Consider the following 16,204-nt stretch of genomic DNA (forward strand, 5'->3'; position numbering starts at 1 on the left):
GAGGTCCCGTAAAATGGCTTTTATTCAGCCCAGTCTCTTAAAAATCTCACTCAGGAGGAGGAGGGGAAAAAATCTAAGTCTTACCAAATTTTCTGTTCAGTAGCAGCTACAGTCCACTTTAGGTCTTCCTTATGTAACTCAGAAGTTCATCCTTCTCCATTTGGTAGCCACTTTTCTTCCACTGTTCTCGTAACTGCTGGAGTAGAGCCCCAATTTCTTTTCCTGAAGAAATGCCCACTTTTCTGATGTCATGGCCACTGACAGGAAAAGGAGGGATGGACCACTGCTGCATGTGCTTCAGGAGGGCGGGCTCCCCTTGGTATTTCAGTAGCTCACACACACGGGCGGTTGCATCAGCCTCTCTAGACTAAATGCCAAAAGCAAACATTTAGTTGCATCACACATTAGACACTTGCTAATTGATCTTATCCTAAATTTAAGTAAATACTGATGTGACTGCTTTCACTGACCATAAATGGAATTCACAGAATCCCAGTGGGTCTTAGTATTAACTAGTGAAGAAGATTTACATTCTGGCCAAGCCTAGTATATACTTACATCTATAATGAAGTCTTGATAGGGTTTCAATGGCTCTGAATTATCTGTTGCTTTAATTAAATCTCTCCTGTTTTTAACTATAAATAAACCAAGGTTTTTCTCTTCTTTTGAAATCTTCAACCTCAAATCCAACTTTGTGACATCATCCTGTACTTTGAATAATGAGGCCAGAAGAGTCATTGGCTTTGGTGAAAAACCTTCAACATTTTTACTGACTTTATTAAATTCTTCTAAACTTGCATTAGCAGGTAGGCCTGTAGGGGGGGAAAAAAAGCACTTTTTCATCTGTATAGGGTATAATAAATTCAGTACAAACGCTCAGAACCTGAAGCAACTGTTCAGTACACAGAAACGCCCTGGCGCTACCCCTCACTACTGGTCCGATCTGATGCGCCAGCTCACAGGGAAACCACCCTCGCTGTCGTCGCCCATACTGTGTGTCCCTTACTAAGCGATACCAGGAGGTCCAGAGGCCACGCTGACGGCAGGGTCAGATTCCCAAGGGACACATACTCCAGATTCCTGACTACCCACTGACAGAACCCCCACCCCCTGCTTAAAAATAATTTTGTCTTTATTGCAAGTAGACCCAAGTTTTCCAAAGTATGCCAGTCTTCCAAATGTTTGACATGTACTCTCAGCCCTTCCATTAGATCTTTTAGATTTAGAGGCTGATGGTTAAGGAACTGCAGTCAAAGCTGGTGCACCAAAGCCACATTCAAACCCAGGTCTGCCCGACCCCATGACAGCCTGCTGCCTGTGAGCTGCTTCCTATCCCCGACAAAGCTGACCTCCGCTGGACCTCCACGTATGTTGGGTTTGAAAACATTCCATTTCTCTTTTTAGAATTAGTCAAACATTTCTTTCTTACAGTATTATATACCAGATGTTTCACTACCAAAACATCAAACACTTCTTAACTTGTGCTCACCTATGTAAGGAGCCACATCAAGGTCGTAGATGAGGTGAACCAAATGATTTACATGGTTACCAACAAGAATTTTTTTCAGTTCCACCCAAATTCTCTCTCCTGATATTCCAGCCAAGCCTTTTGCATTTGCTGCAATTGCTTCCAGAGTCTCAGGATCGTGGTCACCAGGTTTGTCTACGATTCTCCCATAAAACCTACAACACAAAATTCTCAGGGTGTATCTCCTCTGTGTTGGCAAATATCAGAAAAATTAGTTTTTCATTTTGCCAGTACTGTGCCACATGTCAATTTAATCAGAAACAACAGAGATTTAGTTAATAAGTCAAGGAGGGATCTCGGGACCTCAGACATCCCCTGGCCACCTTTCCCCCTTCTCTTTTCTTCCCTGGTAAGAAAACCTGAGATCCTATAAAGTCTAAGTGGGCCCCTGAAAGTTACAACTAGAATCCCCTCTCTCCTCCCTTGGACTCCAAACCCCTGACTGAGACTCTCAAAATGGCCACCAAATGCAGCTCCTGCACTGGCACTTAACAGTGGATGCACAGGGCAGGGCAGCCTGTAAGGGCACCCGAGCGGGACGGGGCAGCCTGAATCCTTCAAAGCTTGCCTGTCTGTACACATCAGTACTTAGAAAGCAAAGTTTTGAATCTGTTCAATCTACTTGCAGACACTGAAATGTATTTCCTGGAATATCAGAATTTGAAGCCTTGAAGTCCACCCATTCCGCTACTACTGTCACTAAAATACAATTCATTAGTGATCTAATGGCTAACTCTGGCTAAGTCTGTCTTTGTTCTGTTATTTACAAACACTGCAAATACTCAAGTTTAAAGAAACAACATGTATTGACAAAAACCTGTCAGCTGTTAGAGAATATTCTGAGTAATCCCAACCACTGAAAAATTAGTATTAGCAGACATAAACTGGCCAGTTAGAATAGTATAGTTTTTTTAAAAAGGTTCAAGCTTAGAATTTAAAAATCATTGCTACCCGCAAATCCATTCAACCCCACTTCATACTCCCCGCGTCCACCTCAGAGATTCCCCATGACAGCCGTGACTGAGCCACATGAAGGCAAACCCCTCCACCCGCGTTGTGTTCAAAGTGTGAGCACAGAGGTCACCTGTGGTAAACACTCAAATATTTGTGTAATGCATGAGCAGTGTAGGGATTCAATCAAAAGGAATAATGGATGTTTTAAAAAAATGATTCAAAGCTGAACTATATAAAAGATGATCACAAAATGGAGTAGAGATAATGTATGTGTTGGTGAATGAAAATACAAAGTAACAGCTTACTTTTTAACCCCAGCTTGCTAACTCCCCAGCAAGCAGACACCTGGGAAAGTCACCATTCTGTGCACCGACCTGCTGTGCAATTCATATCACCAGGTGTGTGGGCTGGTCAAATATTACCAACTGTATCACACAAGTAATTTTTAAAAGTTCTTACCTGAAGTATCTTAAAATTCTAAGAAAATCTTCTTGAATCCTCTGTTTAGCATGTCCAACAAATCTCACTCTCTTATTTTTTAAATCTTCATAACCATTAAAGTAGTCATATAAGGTACCATCAAAGCCTATTTATTAGAAAAGGGAGAAAAATTACTATTAGCAAATAAGAATTGCAAAACACAAGAATACCAGCTAAAACCGTCACGAACAGTAAAAATTAAGCCAAATGCATTCATCTGTACCTACTACCGAGTGAAGACAACAGTGGGGTGTGAGGGAGCATTTACAGAAGCAACTACAAAGAGAACAATCTAGTAATAAATTAAGAAATGTGAGAGTATGAAGTGGGCCAGGGGCAGGACAGCAAAACCAATTTAAAAAATTAACAATAAAACAGCAAAAAAATAATCCTAGAATGGAATTTCTAAGCCTAACTACTGAGAAAACAAAATATAAATGCACACACAACTGGAGTCTTCAAAAAATTAATATATTTAACTGCAAAAAATCAGATATGCCCGCATGGCAGAGCATAAGATGACATACTGAGAAAAACATGTATGTCAGTCAGTATTGGAACCAAATGGCTTATTTACTTAATATACAAAAACTTATAAATAAAAAGACCACATAGGAAATATTAAAAACTTTGAAGATATATAACCTTAGTAATACAAAATGCAAATTTATGTGACAGCATTTTTCAGATCTCTGTCTGAATGGCAAAGATCCAAGTCTGATCGCACTGTTTGCAGGGGCAGGCGCAGGCGAATCTGAGAGGGAGACTTCATTATGCAGCTTCTTAAACTCTGAATTTTGAACCATTTGAACCTAATATCCATTCAAAAAGTTTTAGAAATTTCCACCACAATATGTCTCCTCATATTGAATGAAAAGAAAAATAGTGACAAAGCGATTTCAACATAAGGCACATAAAGTCTCAGATATTAGTAGTAGAGTGACTGATTCAGCCCAATTATCCCAGGACTTTCCGGGTTTTAAAAATGCAAATTGCACGTCTCTGGCCAACTGAAAAGGCCCGTCACCCCAGGGACTGAGGAGAAAGAAAAACAGGGGCAAAGACCCAGGCACCACCCAGCCAGGGGTCAGTGCCCCCAAGACGCTTTGCCCTGCAGCACCCGCAGAAGGGAGGCCCCCCTCCCTGGCCCACTTAGTTCTGCCCTGGTCCTAGATCACCCCAAAGGCTGCAGAACGGGTAAGCTCAGGCTCAACACTTCCCAAGCTGGTTTGGTTTCTACGGCATTTTGATTCCTAAAACCATTTTAAAAGATTCCAGATTCAGACGAAATGAAAAGGAAAAAAAGTGTATACAGACAAAAATATGACAACTTATAAATGTGATGTAGCTGTCTCTTGCCTTTTATAAATAACATCTTGAAAAAGAATACTGGTTTAAGTATGCTTCTGAAAAGCTAGTTACAGGATTTTATATTGCACTGGAGTTTGATAGATATCAATATGATGTCTGATCAGAATGATAGAAGAAAAAATAAACAGCTGGAGTTTGAGCACATAATGGAGAGAAAACAAAACATGCCACCGACAGGGGTCTGGTCAGCAATCATCAAAGCTCTGGAAACCCCGGGCTCAAATCACGGCTTTCTGTGACTTGAGCTGAATTACTTAACGTCTCTGTTCTGTCAAATGGGTTTAATGCCTACTTCATGAAGTTTTTCTGAGAGCTAAATAGGAGAAAGTTTACCTCATTTCTGACCACAGATGTGCCTAGAAACTCCACAGGTGTCATTAACATGATCAGCAAGGAACCCCCTCCACCATCCCCTGAAAACAATCCTATTACAGGGTTTCTTCTGCTACATGAATGTTCACTTCACACCACTTTGCAAAAAAACCTCCATTAGTACAGCTGGGTTTTTGCTAACCCAGAGGAATCTGAAGAGGATTCTCACTTTTACGAAATGGTAATTGTTTGTTCCCTTTGCACCATTTCGGCTTATAAAAGGTTTCATAGGAATGCTCTGCTTTTGAGTAGTGGGGGAAACCTGTACTTTATCCTTTCACTACTTCTATGAATAACAAATAAATGGATGGCTTAATTTCTCTCTTTTCTGAAAAGTTTTAAAAGGGCGTGTCTAAAATTCAAAGTACAAAAAATAATGCTTCAGTTATGTACGAAGACAGTGGCATAATTCACATCTACTCCCAACATGATTCTCACTGCAGAGGATTCCTAAAACGTAATGTTGTGAAAGAACTTGAGGTTGTGTCTGGCTCAGCAATAGAGAAGATGCAGCGGTCAGTCCCCATGTGCACCCTGGGTACCAGGTGGGGAGTATTGGGGCTGGAGGAGAGTTGCACGCCTGTGGGGCAGTGTTGAGAAAAACGAGCAACATGCGGTGTGTATGTGTCCATTTTTCTGACCTGAAATGTTAACATTTGTAGATGCAATTAGTAAGTTAACACTGTGACCAAGTGCCAGGCAGTATTCTAAGGACTTAAAATTATGAACTGTAATTCTCACAAACCCTACAAAGGAAGCTGATACTAACACCCCCATCGTGGCTGATACAGTCCAAACTTGGACCCAGGGATTTTGGCTCTAGAGTCATCTTTTAACAGACACACCACACTGTCTCTGGGAAGAAACTAATGCAAACTCATGTTGGAGAACCTTTCCAGGATGCAGACTTCATAGGAAAAGAAAGTATTCAGATAGACTAAAAAACATTATTTTGTTGCCACATATTACCTAAAAACATAGAATTTATAGTGAGATCTCTGCGTTCAGCATCCTTCTGCCAGTCAGTTGTGAACTCCACCTCAGCATGTCTCCCATCAGTGACGACATCGATCCGTAGTGTAGTAATTTCAAAATTCTCTTCATGAAGCTGCGATTAAATATATGTTTTTAAAAAATTAGTATTTAGTATCACTGGATGGACTGAAAAAAATATGTGAATCCTGACAGGTATAATCTTCTTTTTTAAAAGTCACCTAGTGCATACATAACCTGAATCAGAAAGACATCCACGACATTCAAAGACAGATTCAAAGATCTTTCTTTGAAAATAAAATAACAAATCCATCATAACTTAAAGGCATGACCATGAAATATAAAAGCAAGCTCTGACATTCATGAGGCAAAGGGTGGGACCCTAACAACAGAGTATTCTGGTTCTTCCATTTCAAATCGGGCTTCTCTGAAATTGTTAAAAAGCTCCAGCTCTCAAAGAGCTGAATATTAATTTATAGACTATCTACCAATGAGCAAAGGATTAACAGAAGATGAATACAAACAACATATCTTGCAGCTCCCTCACCAGCGATCCTCACTGAAGTCACAATGAAGCGCTAGCTGAATGCGGGACAGATTCCCTCCAGCGGGGGAAAGCTGAGGCGCTCCATGGCAGGGCGACCTGTGAGCTGAGCCCTGAAAAGGTAGGATCTGTACATGCAGACGTGGGAAGAACGTTTAAAATGTAAAGACCACAAGGCACAGCAGAGAGAAAGGGGGGGTCCATTAAGAGAAGTGCGCGCCAGCACGAGGGACAGGCGCCCAGAACGTGACGCGCCAGGCAGGAGCTGGGAATGTCGTCTTTCGGAATTGAGAGCCGGCACTCATCATCGTCAGTCTGCGCCAGAATTCCTCTCAATCTCATGTTCTCCTCTAGAAACATGCTGGTTCTCATTATCCAGTTCCAGAACTCAGGAATTGGGGCACAAGTTAACCTCTGAAGACAAGCAGTAAGAAAAGGGTTTGAAATATGAAGACAGTTTGACAAGCATTTTAAGAAACAATGAGAGGCCAGTTGGGTGGACAGCCACTGTGGTGGGGGGCAGGCGGGGCAATGCCCGGGGGGCATGTCTGCTGCCCCGACCTTGCGCTCCAGGGAGGAAAACCCCCTTTGCAGGGTCTGAAGGAAGGAAACAGCAAAGCTTTGAAATACTCATTTTTTTTTAAATGTAAACGATCAATATTGGATACCAGGTCAAGATTCAGAGGAAGAAAAGCTTATTGATACTATTTTATGTGGGAACAAAGATGAAAACAACAAAGGATTTCCTATGGTCACTAAGAGAAGCCAAAATAGGAAACACACATTTCGCTACATTTGTTGAGTTGGACCGTTTTTTTTCACTCCTTGGAACACTAGAAAACATGGATGAGTTCTGCTTTTGAATATATTATAAAGTGAATGATTCTCTTACTCTGAAGTTATTTTTTTAAAAAATTTAACCGAATTATGAGCTAAGCATAATAAAAGTTTTGAGATTTGTTTCAAAGAAAAAAGAATTGAAAGATTGTCATTTTCAAACTTCACTCCTCAACCAAATGACATAATTTGTATATACCCTTTATGACTGTTACGAAGGCCGTTGATGGAACTTAAAATTGGTAACATGGAGCTTGGGGAGAAAAGTCTCTCAGGGAAGTTCAAGATAAAACTTTCTTTTATTCAGTCTGTCCTGTTCAGTTCTAAAATAAACTGCATTGGACTCTTTGGAAAAGAATAAACAAAAAACGATTAGTTCCCCAGACTGCCCCCCCTCACCCAGAGAACCAGACTGACCGACTAGAAAGGCTGACTCACAAGTACTCAGAACTCGGGGCACCAACACAGTCAAGGGAGTGAAGCACCACAGTGAAAATTAAGAGTAAGTGACAAAGTGAACACTACCCCCATCCCTTTCCGCACGCGCTTTTCAAAATGCTAATAACCAGGCTTATTCAAACCTGCATGACCTGAGAGGGTTCCTCTGGTTTCTCCTAATGGAAAGGCCTACTGATGTTGACACTGGTGGTCCCACAGCTAACTGGCTGGCACTCACCTACGGTAAAGCTCTCAGGTCATTATACAAACATTAGGAGATCACCCAGGCTTAAGGAGCGAGCAAATCTCAGAGGAAAAAAAAAGAGACTGTGGGAATAGTCATAACTGATATTCTAAGGGAGGTAAATATTGCACCTGAAACAAAAACAGGAAGATTTCCAAAGAAATATTCTATAACAGACCTGAAAATTTATTTAGATTTAGCCACAAGCAGGCCTGGCACCCACAACTAGGCCCCAGGTTCTCCGGCCAAACGTAAGCAGAAGTTGCAAATAGAATAGAAAAATGTGACTGCCACATGAAGACAATCTCATGGAAAGTATAGCAGGAGATGTGTGAAGAGAAAAAAGACAAGAACTAAAACTAGAAGATCAGGTCCAGCACCACAGGAGTTGCTGGACAGGACATTTCCCAGAGGGGTGGAACCACGAGAGCAGGGTGGGAGGGCCAGTAAGGGCCCTAACACAGGGAGTAAAAGTGGATGCAAACCTAGGCACAGCATCTTGACATTAAAAATACCAGAGATAAAAAGACCAGAAGAGTTTCCAGAATGAAAAAAATAAGGTCTCAAGGGAGAAATCTGAACCAGCTCAGATGCCTCAGAGGCAGCACTGGAAGGTGGAAAACAAAGCCTTTAGATTCTGGAGTGAAAATGATCCCCAGCTTCATGTTCCACAAACAACAAAACCATCAGACCAGTGTGACGGCAAAATAAAAGTATTTTCAGACATGTAAGACTTTCTCAGGTTCCAGAGTATTAAAATGAGGGCATAAACCAATAAAGAATTCCACATGGGCTCCAGGAAACAGGCCTGAGACAAGGCGGCCAAGGGAAGTACCAGGGTGGGTGTGGGCAGTGGCCCGGGCGGCGCGGCGGGGGGACTACAGGGCGCCGGCCGAGGTGGCCCCAGCCCAGAGGTGGCGGCTCGCTGTGTCCTGGGCCCCCCGCAAGGGCCTGCGTGGCTGCAGTGCTCAGCACGGGGGTGGCCATGGCTAGGAGGGCTCGAACCTGCCCGGAAACCCAAACCACGCCACCCAGGGGAGGCCATCCCGATTCTCACATCCCACTCCAACCATCCTGCCATAAACGTTAGCCCGAGCACTGACTTACCCGATGGTCTGAGCACTGAGAAGAGGAGGGGAGGCAGGCTGTGTGCTACCACCGACAGGGGTCAGGGTGCCCAGAGGCTAAGCCAGCCTCCCTCACAGGGTGTCAACAGACAGCCTCTTAAAACTGGGAAATTAACCACAAAAACACTGCAGCACAGATTTTTTTTTAGCAATGAGGAGGTAACAGGTAAGTACCATACAAATGAGTTGAAAATGGCTACCGCAGAGGAGGCAGGGCTTAAGGGGGTAGAGGAGACATTTGTTACTGGGCTTTTTCTTTTTTTTTTTTAACTAGAAAGAAAAAAATAAACGGTTTTTAAATTACAAAGACGACAAAGTAGTCACCACCCAACGGCTAGCTCACCCTGGCGGTGACCGTCCCATGCTTCTCTCCTTTGTTGTTTATCATCCGGACGCCGAGGGACTGGAACAGCTCCTTCATCTGCGTCGGTGTCGCAGTGGTAGCAAAATCCACATCTTGAGGCTTTACTCCATTTAATAAATCCCTCACTGCACCTCCTGCTATTCTTAATTCATAATTTTCTTTCCCAAATAATTCTGCAGTAAGAAAATATTTATTTCAGTGTTTCTTTTAACAATCACAACAGCACAATGACAGAAGTTTGATTAGGGGCTGCAGTTATTTCACTGAGCTGCTCTTATGAAACTGGGGTTAGGGCCCGTGGAGGTGCAGTGACTTGCCCACAGTGCAGTGCCTGGCAGAAGGGAGAAGGGGAACCTGCAGACTTCTTTGCTGACTGGGAAGACGATTCAGAATTCCACAACGCCTCAGGGTGGGCAACACAAATCCGATCGCCAGGGTAAGGCGAACAGCTCTTCTGTTCCCAGGTTCATGCACATGCTTCAGGATGTGATGTGACAGTGTGTTCTCCTGCGTGAAACTATGAAACCGCCAAACAGCATGAGTCTCTCCCATTGCACACAACAAATAAATACTATAGCTAAGAATCCTTCAAGAAGTAACCTGTGAATGCTGTTTAACACCAACTCCTAGCTCTGCTCTAAAGGCCACATGGACGCTCGAAGTACTGACATGGTCTCCATACAGGAGACCCAGAGCTGATCCCCGGGGATTAGGACCAGGCAAAGAGTCCAGTCTCAAGACCCTTAAGACCCCAGGGACACCACCTGGAACCTAGAATGAATGACATCCAGGAACGGGCCTGATACAAACAGCTAAGCCTTGTGTTGCCATGAGCAGACCCTGGGTTCTCCTGCTGAACAACACTCACATCAGCAAGGCCGCTATGTAACCATGATGGATCAGGACAAGACAGACAACGTTTAATCATGGCTGAACAGAGGAGACATGAACACCTTCCCAGACTCCACCCTATTAAGTTCAAGTGTGTGAATGCTCGTTATTTACCACAGTGCATTTTAGACTCCCACTGTGTTCCTACCTTCTTTGTAAAAATTATTAAAACACACAATCACAGATTTATCCCCGGTTTCTGACTCCACCTAATTCACAGCAAAGGCCCATATCCTAAACCCACCGTAAAACTGTGTGATACAAGCCCACATCCTATAAGAAATCTTTTCTAAAACCCTTCCACTGAGAGGTCCCCTCACTGCCCAACCAGGGGTGTTCCTGCAGGCCCATGGCTGTAGGGCCCTGACCTAAGCACCCTTCCGTCCTCCCCCCGTACCTCCACTTCTGTTCTTGGCCATCCTCCTCACCTAGTCTACCCACACCTTCCAGCCCCACTCTGCAGGCTCCCCAGAATGATCTGAGTCAACGCTCCCTCCCTCCACCTTAACTAAGCTCTCCCACGGGAGGCCATGTCCCTGAGCCTCTCCAAGGCCAAGGATTCATGCTCCTTTACCTCTGAATTTCCAACCTAGCCCCACTGACTACGCATCCCTATTAAAGCACCCTTTATATGGGATCCGTGTACCCTTCAAAGAAAATGTAAAAATCCTGTGTGTCGGTCCCCAATTTTCATGAGGTTTTATAGAGATCCAGGACTAGGCAGACGTATAAGAATTGCCAAGGTGTTCCTGGGCTCTACCTCCCCTTCCTCCCTAGTCCACGCCTCTCGGTCTCCCTCCTGGACTAAGAGCCCCACAAGAGCACCCTCATTTTTCTCCTGCCTCCAGTGCTGCCCTCACATCGAGTCTCCAGGGTCTGGGCCTCCGCATCTCCACACCCAGCTTGGTCATGCCATCTCTCCTCCCACCCTTGCGCAGCACGGCCTCCTGGTATCTCTACACAATGACCGAGGGCCTTCATGATCCGCCTCAACCCTCCCCACCCTGCACCTCACTTTACAAACACAAAACCCTCCCTGCGGTTTCCCTCTGTAACTCGGCTCACGTAGGTCACTTCTGCTAAACACCTTCCCAGCACACTCATCTAGCTGAGCACTTGGCCATCAACAGGCCACACTAAGGATGACATTCTGCAGAGCAGTCACTCATAGCATATGTGGTAAACTGAAGTTGCCCCAAATAACCCTTACTCTTACTTCGTACCTTGCAATCCAGCTCATTCTATTCTATCTTCTTTTTTCTTTTCCTCTGTTTCTTCAATGCTAGTCTTGGCCACTAACTTGACTTCAATGGTGGGAGCCACTGATCTAGCTCATGCACACTCATATTTTGTGATTTGTGAGGAAGCCTCTCTGGATGGTGGAGGTAAGTTTCTCCTAAACTGCTAGAGTAGCCTATTGTCACGCATACTAATAAACTAAAATTGCTTGCTACTATCTTTGTCTCCCCACTTCTCAGGGCACAAAACCTTTCTTACTCATCTTTACACCACCCTGGCTCACAAGGAAACAAACTGTGACATATTTATCATTTTGATTCGCCCTATGGAAATGGGTAACTATTTCCAAAAAAACCTCACAATTCTAACATTTTGATAAAATTGAGGAAGGTATATAAAAGCCCTTGTGTGGGCCTGGGTGCAGTAACAGTCATTTAATACTCTAAGAAAGGCATGCTTTCATACCGACCTAAAGCAGTACGGGTTATCAAGCTTAAATACTCTTTTTCCTCAATCACTGACATCTTCCATTTACAGAAACAGTCCCCCATTCCGACAAATTTGGTAAAGAACACACTCAGTGAAATAACACCCAATGCAACTAAATTTCATTGTAAATTTAAGCCTAAGACTCAAAAAATGCAGAATCTCACCATTTCAAAAATGTGTTACTTTGCTTCAACTGCCACCTCTAAGCCACTGTTAACACGGTCATTAGCACTTCCAGACGCCACAGCCTTAGTGTGTCAGAGAGCTTTTTACAACTGTCTCTTCTCTAAAATTTTCTGTCAAATTTTCAGTAACATTTCCCCTGTACAGTTTTGATTCCTGCGTGTTAAAGGTGTGAAGACAGAGGTGAATGGGAGGCGTCAACAGGAAGACCACCGCATGGCTATTACCACCAGAAAACACACAGTCTGCTCTTCAGTGTTTCCAGGATCCCCCAACTTCAAGTGATCAGCTGTCCCTGTTGTTCCAAATGTAACCGTGACGGCTTTACAACACCCCGCGTCTCAGCAGCTGAAAGCCAACACCCCACGCCTTGGCAGCTGACAGCCAACACTTCAACTGCTGCTCAGCAGTGAGTGTGCACCACAGCGAAGTGCAAGAAGCCCCACCTCAACCTGCTGTGGGGCTTAGGCCCACATCACCACCCTGCAACTTCAGCATCACATATACAGTGGAGAGATCACCTCAGATGCCCCGCTAGCATTACATGGTTGTCCTCAAGCAAAAGGAAAGTAAATTACATGAAATAAACTGACCAGTGATAAAGCTCTATAGGAGCAGAATACAGAATACACGACCCTAACCTCCCAATTCTGACATACTGGAAACTAGTTTTACACGTGGTGAAACAGCTATTAAGATTCGAGAACTGGGATAGTATATAGTATTAGCCCGTAAGGCATTACCATACAACAGCCATGGTGTTTTTTGTTTGTATGATTTTGTGTGTTATTTTCATGCAAGACAATACACTCGATCCTTGAACAAAGTGGGGGGTTAAAGGCACCAAACGCACCCACCCTGCCACACACACACACACACACACAGTTGAAACTCTGTGTATTCTTTGTATAACTTGTGCCTTCCCCCCCGACACACAGTTGAAACTGTGTATAACTACACACACACACACACACACACATATACACATACACGAAACTCTGTGTGTAACTTCTGCCTTCCCAAAAATGTAACTAACAGACCAAAGCATAGAAAAGCAGAAAAAAAATGGGAGGGTGGTAAGGTCCACCAGGGAAGAGCAAGCATGAGCAGCTCGACAGGTCCCTGCAGGGTGACACCTGCCTGTGGGTTAGCTGGGCTGGGGCTGCCAGAGGGGAACTTCCAAGGGGCAAAGGGTCCCCACCTGCTTCCTCTGAGTTGCCAGACCAGAACCCTGGATCCTCTCAGATCCTGCATTTCTCTAGTCCAAATAAGGCCCCAACTCCTAAGTTGCCCTGGTCTTGACTTCTCTTGTCACATATTTGGGGGGTCTGTACGGGTGAGGAGGGATCAGAGGCTCTCACAGGACCAGTCCCAACTGTCCTTCCATCCCCTGCAGCCTCACCAAGTGTCCCATAAGTGGCACTGCAGCTCCAGATCCGTGACTCCCGGGCAGACAGCCAGACGCCTGGACCCTGCAGCCAGAGTCAGGGTCACAGTGACGGCGGAAGCACCCAGTGCAGCGAGAAGGTGCAAGTTTCAGGATCTCAAGATCTCCAGGAGGAGCTGGCCTGCCCACAGAGGCCTCCTGAGGGGAGAATCTGTAGCCCATGCAGAAGCCTCTGGGTCCCCCAACCTCTGCACTGAGGTGGCTCCTTGGTCAGTACAGGGATCTGCCCGCAGCCATCTCAGGTTGGCAGCAGCTTCACGCTCACCCTGGGCCTTCTCGGCATACCTGGAAGGAAACCCTGCACAGGGACGTTCATCTGAGACTTCTCTAGTCGGTCTGAGTCTTCCCAGAAATTCACCCATGCCAGCACCTGGGATTTCTTTTCCCTTTCTTTTTTTATAGAAAAACAGACATTTCTTAACCTTGGCTAAGAAAAATACCAGCTGACTTTTTAGTTGAATATGACTTTAAAATGTGCAAGTAAGGTTAGCTCAGTCGACTGGGGCACAGTGCTAGGAACACCAAGGTCATGGGGCAGGTCGCTCCATACATTTTTCCATTTCCATCTCTATCAACCATTTACCCATGGAATCTGCTGCATTACATCCAATTACAGATACTGTATACTGAAAATAATCTGCTTGCAAGTGGACCTATGAAGTTCAAACTCATGTTGTTGAAGAGTCCGTTGAACTTCACCAGGACACCCATGAGTTTAGCAAGTAGCAAAGGTCAAATAAAAGCAATTATCTGATTTTTCTAATTTTTGAGAATTGTACTAAAGAATCCAATTTTACTACAGCCTAGAAAATATCAAATCTTTCAAACAAACCCTCCCTCTGTCTCCCACACTATCTAGTTCCTAACTTCCCGAGGATTTCCCCTCATATCCAACTACAGTCAGCTGGTGCTCCACCTCTCCAGGTGGAGAAAATTCAGCTTTGGAATCAGGGCAAAGACGCCAAATGCAGTTGTTAAAATGAAAAATGTTCAAGAACTTGAGAATAATCAATAGGCAGACCTTTGTTTCCAAAATAAAAATGCAGAAACATCACACATGACACAGAAATGTCACACATCACACAGGCCACCAGCAGTTAACAGCCTACATACAATCCTTTGGTGCTTTTTTTCCAGGAGGCCTCTTGCCACTGAAGATGGTGTGACAGGAGCCAAGAAAGGTATATAAAGAAAGCAGCAGCTCGTATTCAACTTCTGTCCTTCAGCATTAACGGAGTAGAGTTTTTATAAAAATTTATAGACACCCATCCTTGCCAGCAATGCCAGTTCAGTAGGTCAGGGGTGGGAACCCAGCGTCTGCATATTTTAAAATGTGCACTGACCTTCCCAGGCCAGTTCAATGGACAGCCAGAGTTACAAACTACTATGCAAGTCATGTTTCTACATACACTCATCTCAATATATTTTTTAAGGTGCCACTAAAATACCACAACTTTGAAATCCAGCTGTGTGGCTGCTTCAGCAAGAGCAGTAGCTGATACTGGACCGACAGAGGGAATGACAAAGCTGTTTTAAGATCAAACTACTGCCATCAGGCACTGAGCTAAAGCCACTTCCTGTGTTCCTGTGAGTTTTGCATGTGCATAAATGGAGGGTAACTCCTGCTTCCTTTTGCCTTCATTCCCTCGGAAAGCACTTACATCTAGGGAGAAAATACAGCTTAGTGGTTACAAGCTGGATTCTAAAAACACACCGCTCTAAACCCAGATCTCCAGTTATTAGTTAAAAAACGAAAGCCAGGCATTTCACATTTCTAAACCTTTCTTTCTTCATCCAAAAAATGAGACAATGTACCTGCTCATTAAATTAGCAGGCCTGGTCCTGCAGTGTCTGTGAAGTACAGAGAAGCCACACTGTCTAGTGTGGTCACTTCTTGCCCCTTCCTGTGATCCAGCTAGAGCTGGCATTACCTACAGACCTCTCTCCCATTAGTTCAACATCAACAAATGAGGAAAGGGGGCTAAAAATCATTAACCCTCTGCCCCCCACTTACACAGACTTCCAAGGCAAGAAACACTAATCTCTCACCTGTCAGACTCTTTAATCCTTCTGTGAAAAGTGACTGGAATTCTGGAGACTGCAACTTCATTGTGAACAGATTTTGCTTCAGCAAGCACAGTCTACTCCAGCTGCAGCTCAGGAACGGCCCGTGCCAGGGATACAGACGCCTCAGCATCGGGGATAAAGTCACCAACCACACATCTATAAGACAGACACGAAGCACAGCAATGAAACTTAAAAACTCAAGGACAATAAAAGAACACGGTGTTTTTATCTATCAACTGAGACATTCACCTGTTAAGATGAAAAACTGAAAAGCGACAATTTGAGGGGCAGTTACAACTAGATCTTTAACTACCAGTTTTGTATTCCTAAAGCACTTCCTGCTACACTCACACATTGCTTCTTGCTGTTACAACTCTGAGGATGGAGCTTCAGTTCAAGCCTGAGGGATACGGTCTTGCCAAGAACAGCAGTTACAGAAAATGTCACTTGAACACCTGCAGGAACACTTGGTTTCCAGAACACGTCGTAGTCGGTGTACAGCACCGCACTTCCTACACGCATCTGAGATTTATGACCAGCAGTATTTCCCAGGCATTGTATTTCCCCACGACTTGTCTGCTGCCCACTTTTCCCCACACAACACCGCCTCCTGTTCTCCATCACCACACCCCGTTT

At 44.3% G+C, this 16,204-nt stretch overlaps 1 protein-coding gene across 3 annotated transcripts in view; it reads right to left on the reverse strand.

Annotated features, from left to right (window-relative positions):
- Positions 1–15,724, reverse strand: part of TRNT1 (tRNA nucleotidyl transferase 1) — a 31,817-nt gene extending 16,093 nt beyond the window's left edge. For all 3 annotated transcript variants that reach the window (XM_036878557.2, XM_036878556.2, XM_036878559.2), the window contains exons 1-7: positions 15,551–15,724; positions 9,232–9,425; positions 5,675–5,813; positions 2,942–3,068; positions 1,490–1,683; positions 559–812; positions 85–367 (exon numbers count right to left, since the gene is read on the reverse strand). In XM_036878557.2, the coding sequence (XP_036734452.2) occupies positions 119–367; positions 559–812; positions 1,490–1,683; positions 2,942–3,068; positions 5,675–5,813; positions 9,232–9,425; positions 15,551–15,698 (1,305 nt within the window). In that variant the 5' untranslated portion in view covers positions 15,699–15,724 and the 3' untranslated portion in view covers positions 85–118. The remainder of the gene's footprint in view (positions 1–84; positions 368–558; positions 813–1,489; positions 1,684–2,941; positions 3,069–5,674; positions 5,814–9,231; positions 9,426–15,550) is intronic.
- Positions 15,725–16,204: the final 480 nt, after the last annotated feature.

Source organism: Manis pentadactyla, chromosome 1 (assembly GCF_030020395.1).
Source record: "Manis pentadactyla isolate mManPen7 chromosome 1, mManPen7.hap1, whole genome shotgun sequence".
Taxonomy (NCBI): domain Eukaryota; kingdom Metazoa; phylum Chordata; class Mammalia; order Pholidota; family Manidae; genus Manis; species Manis pentadactyla.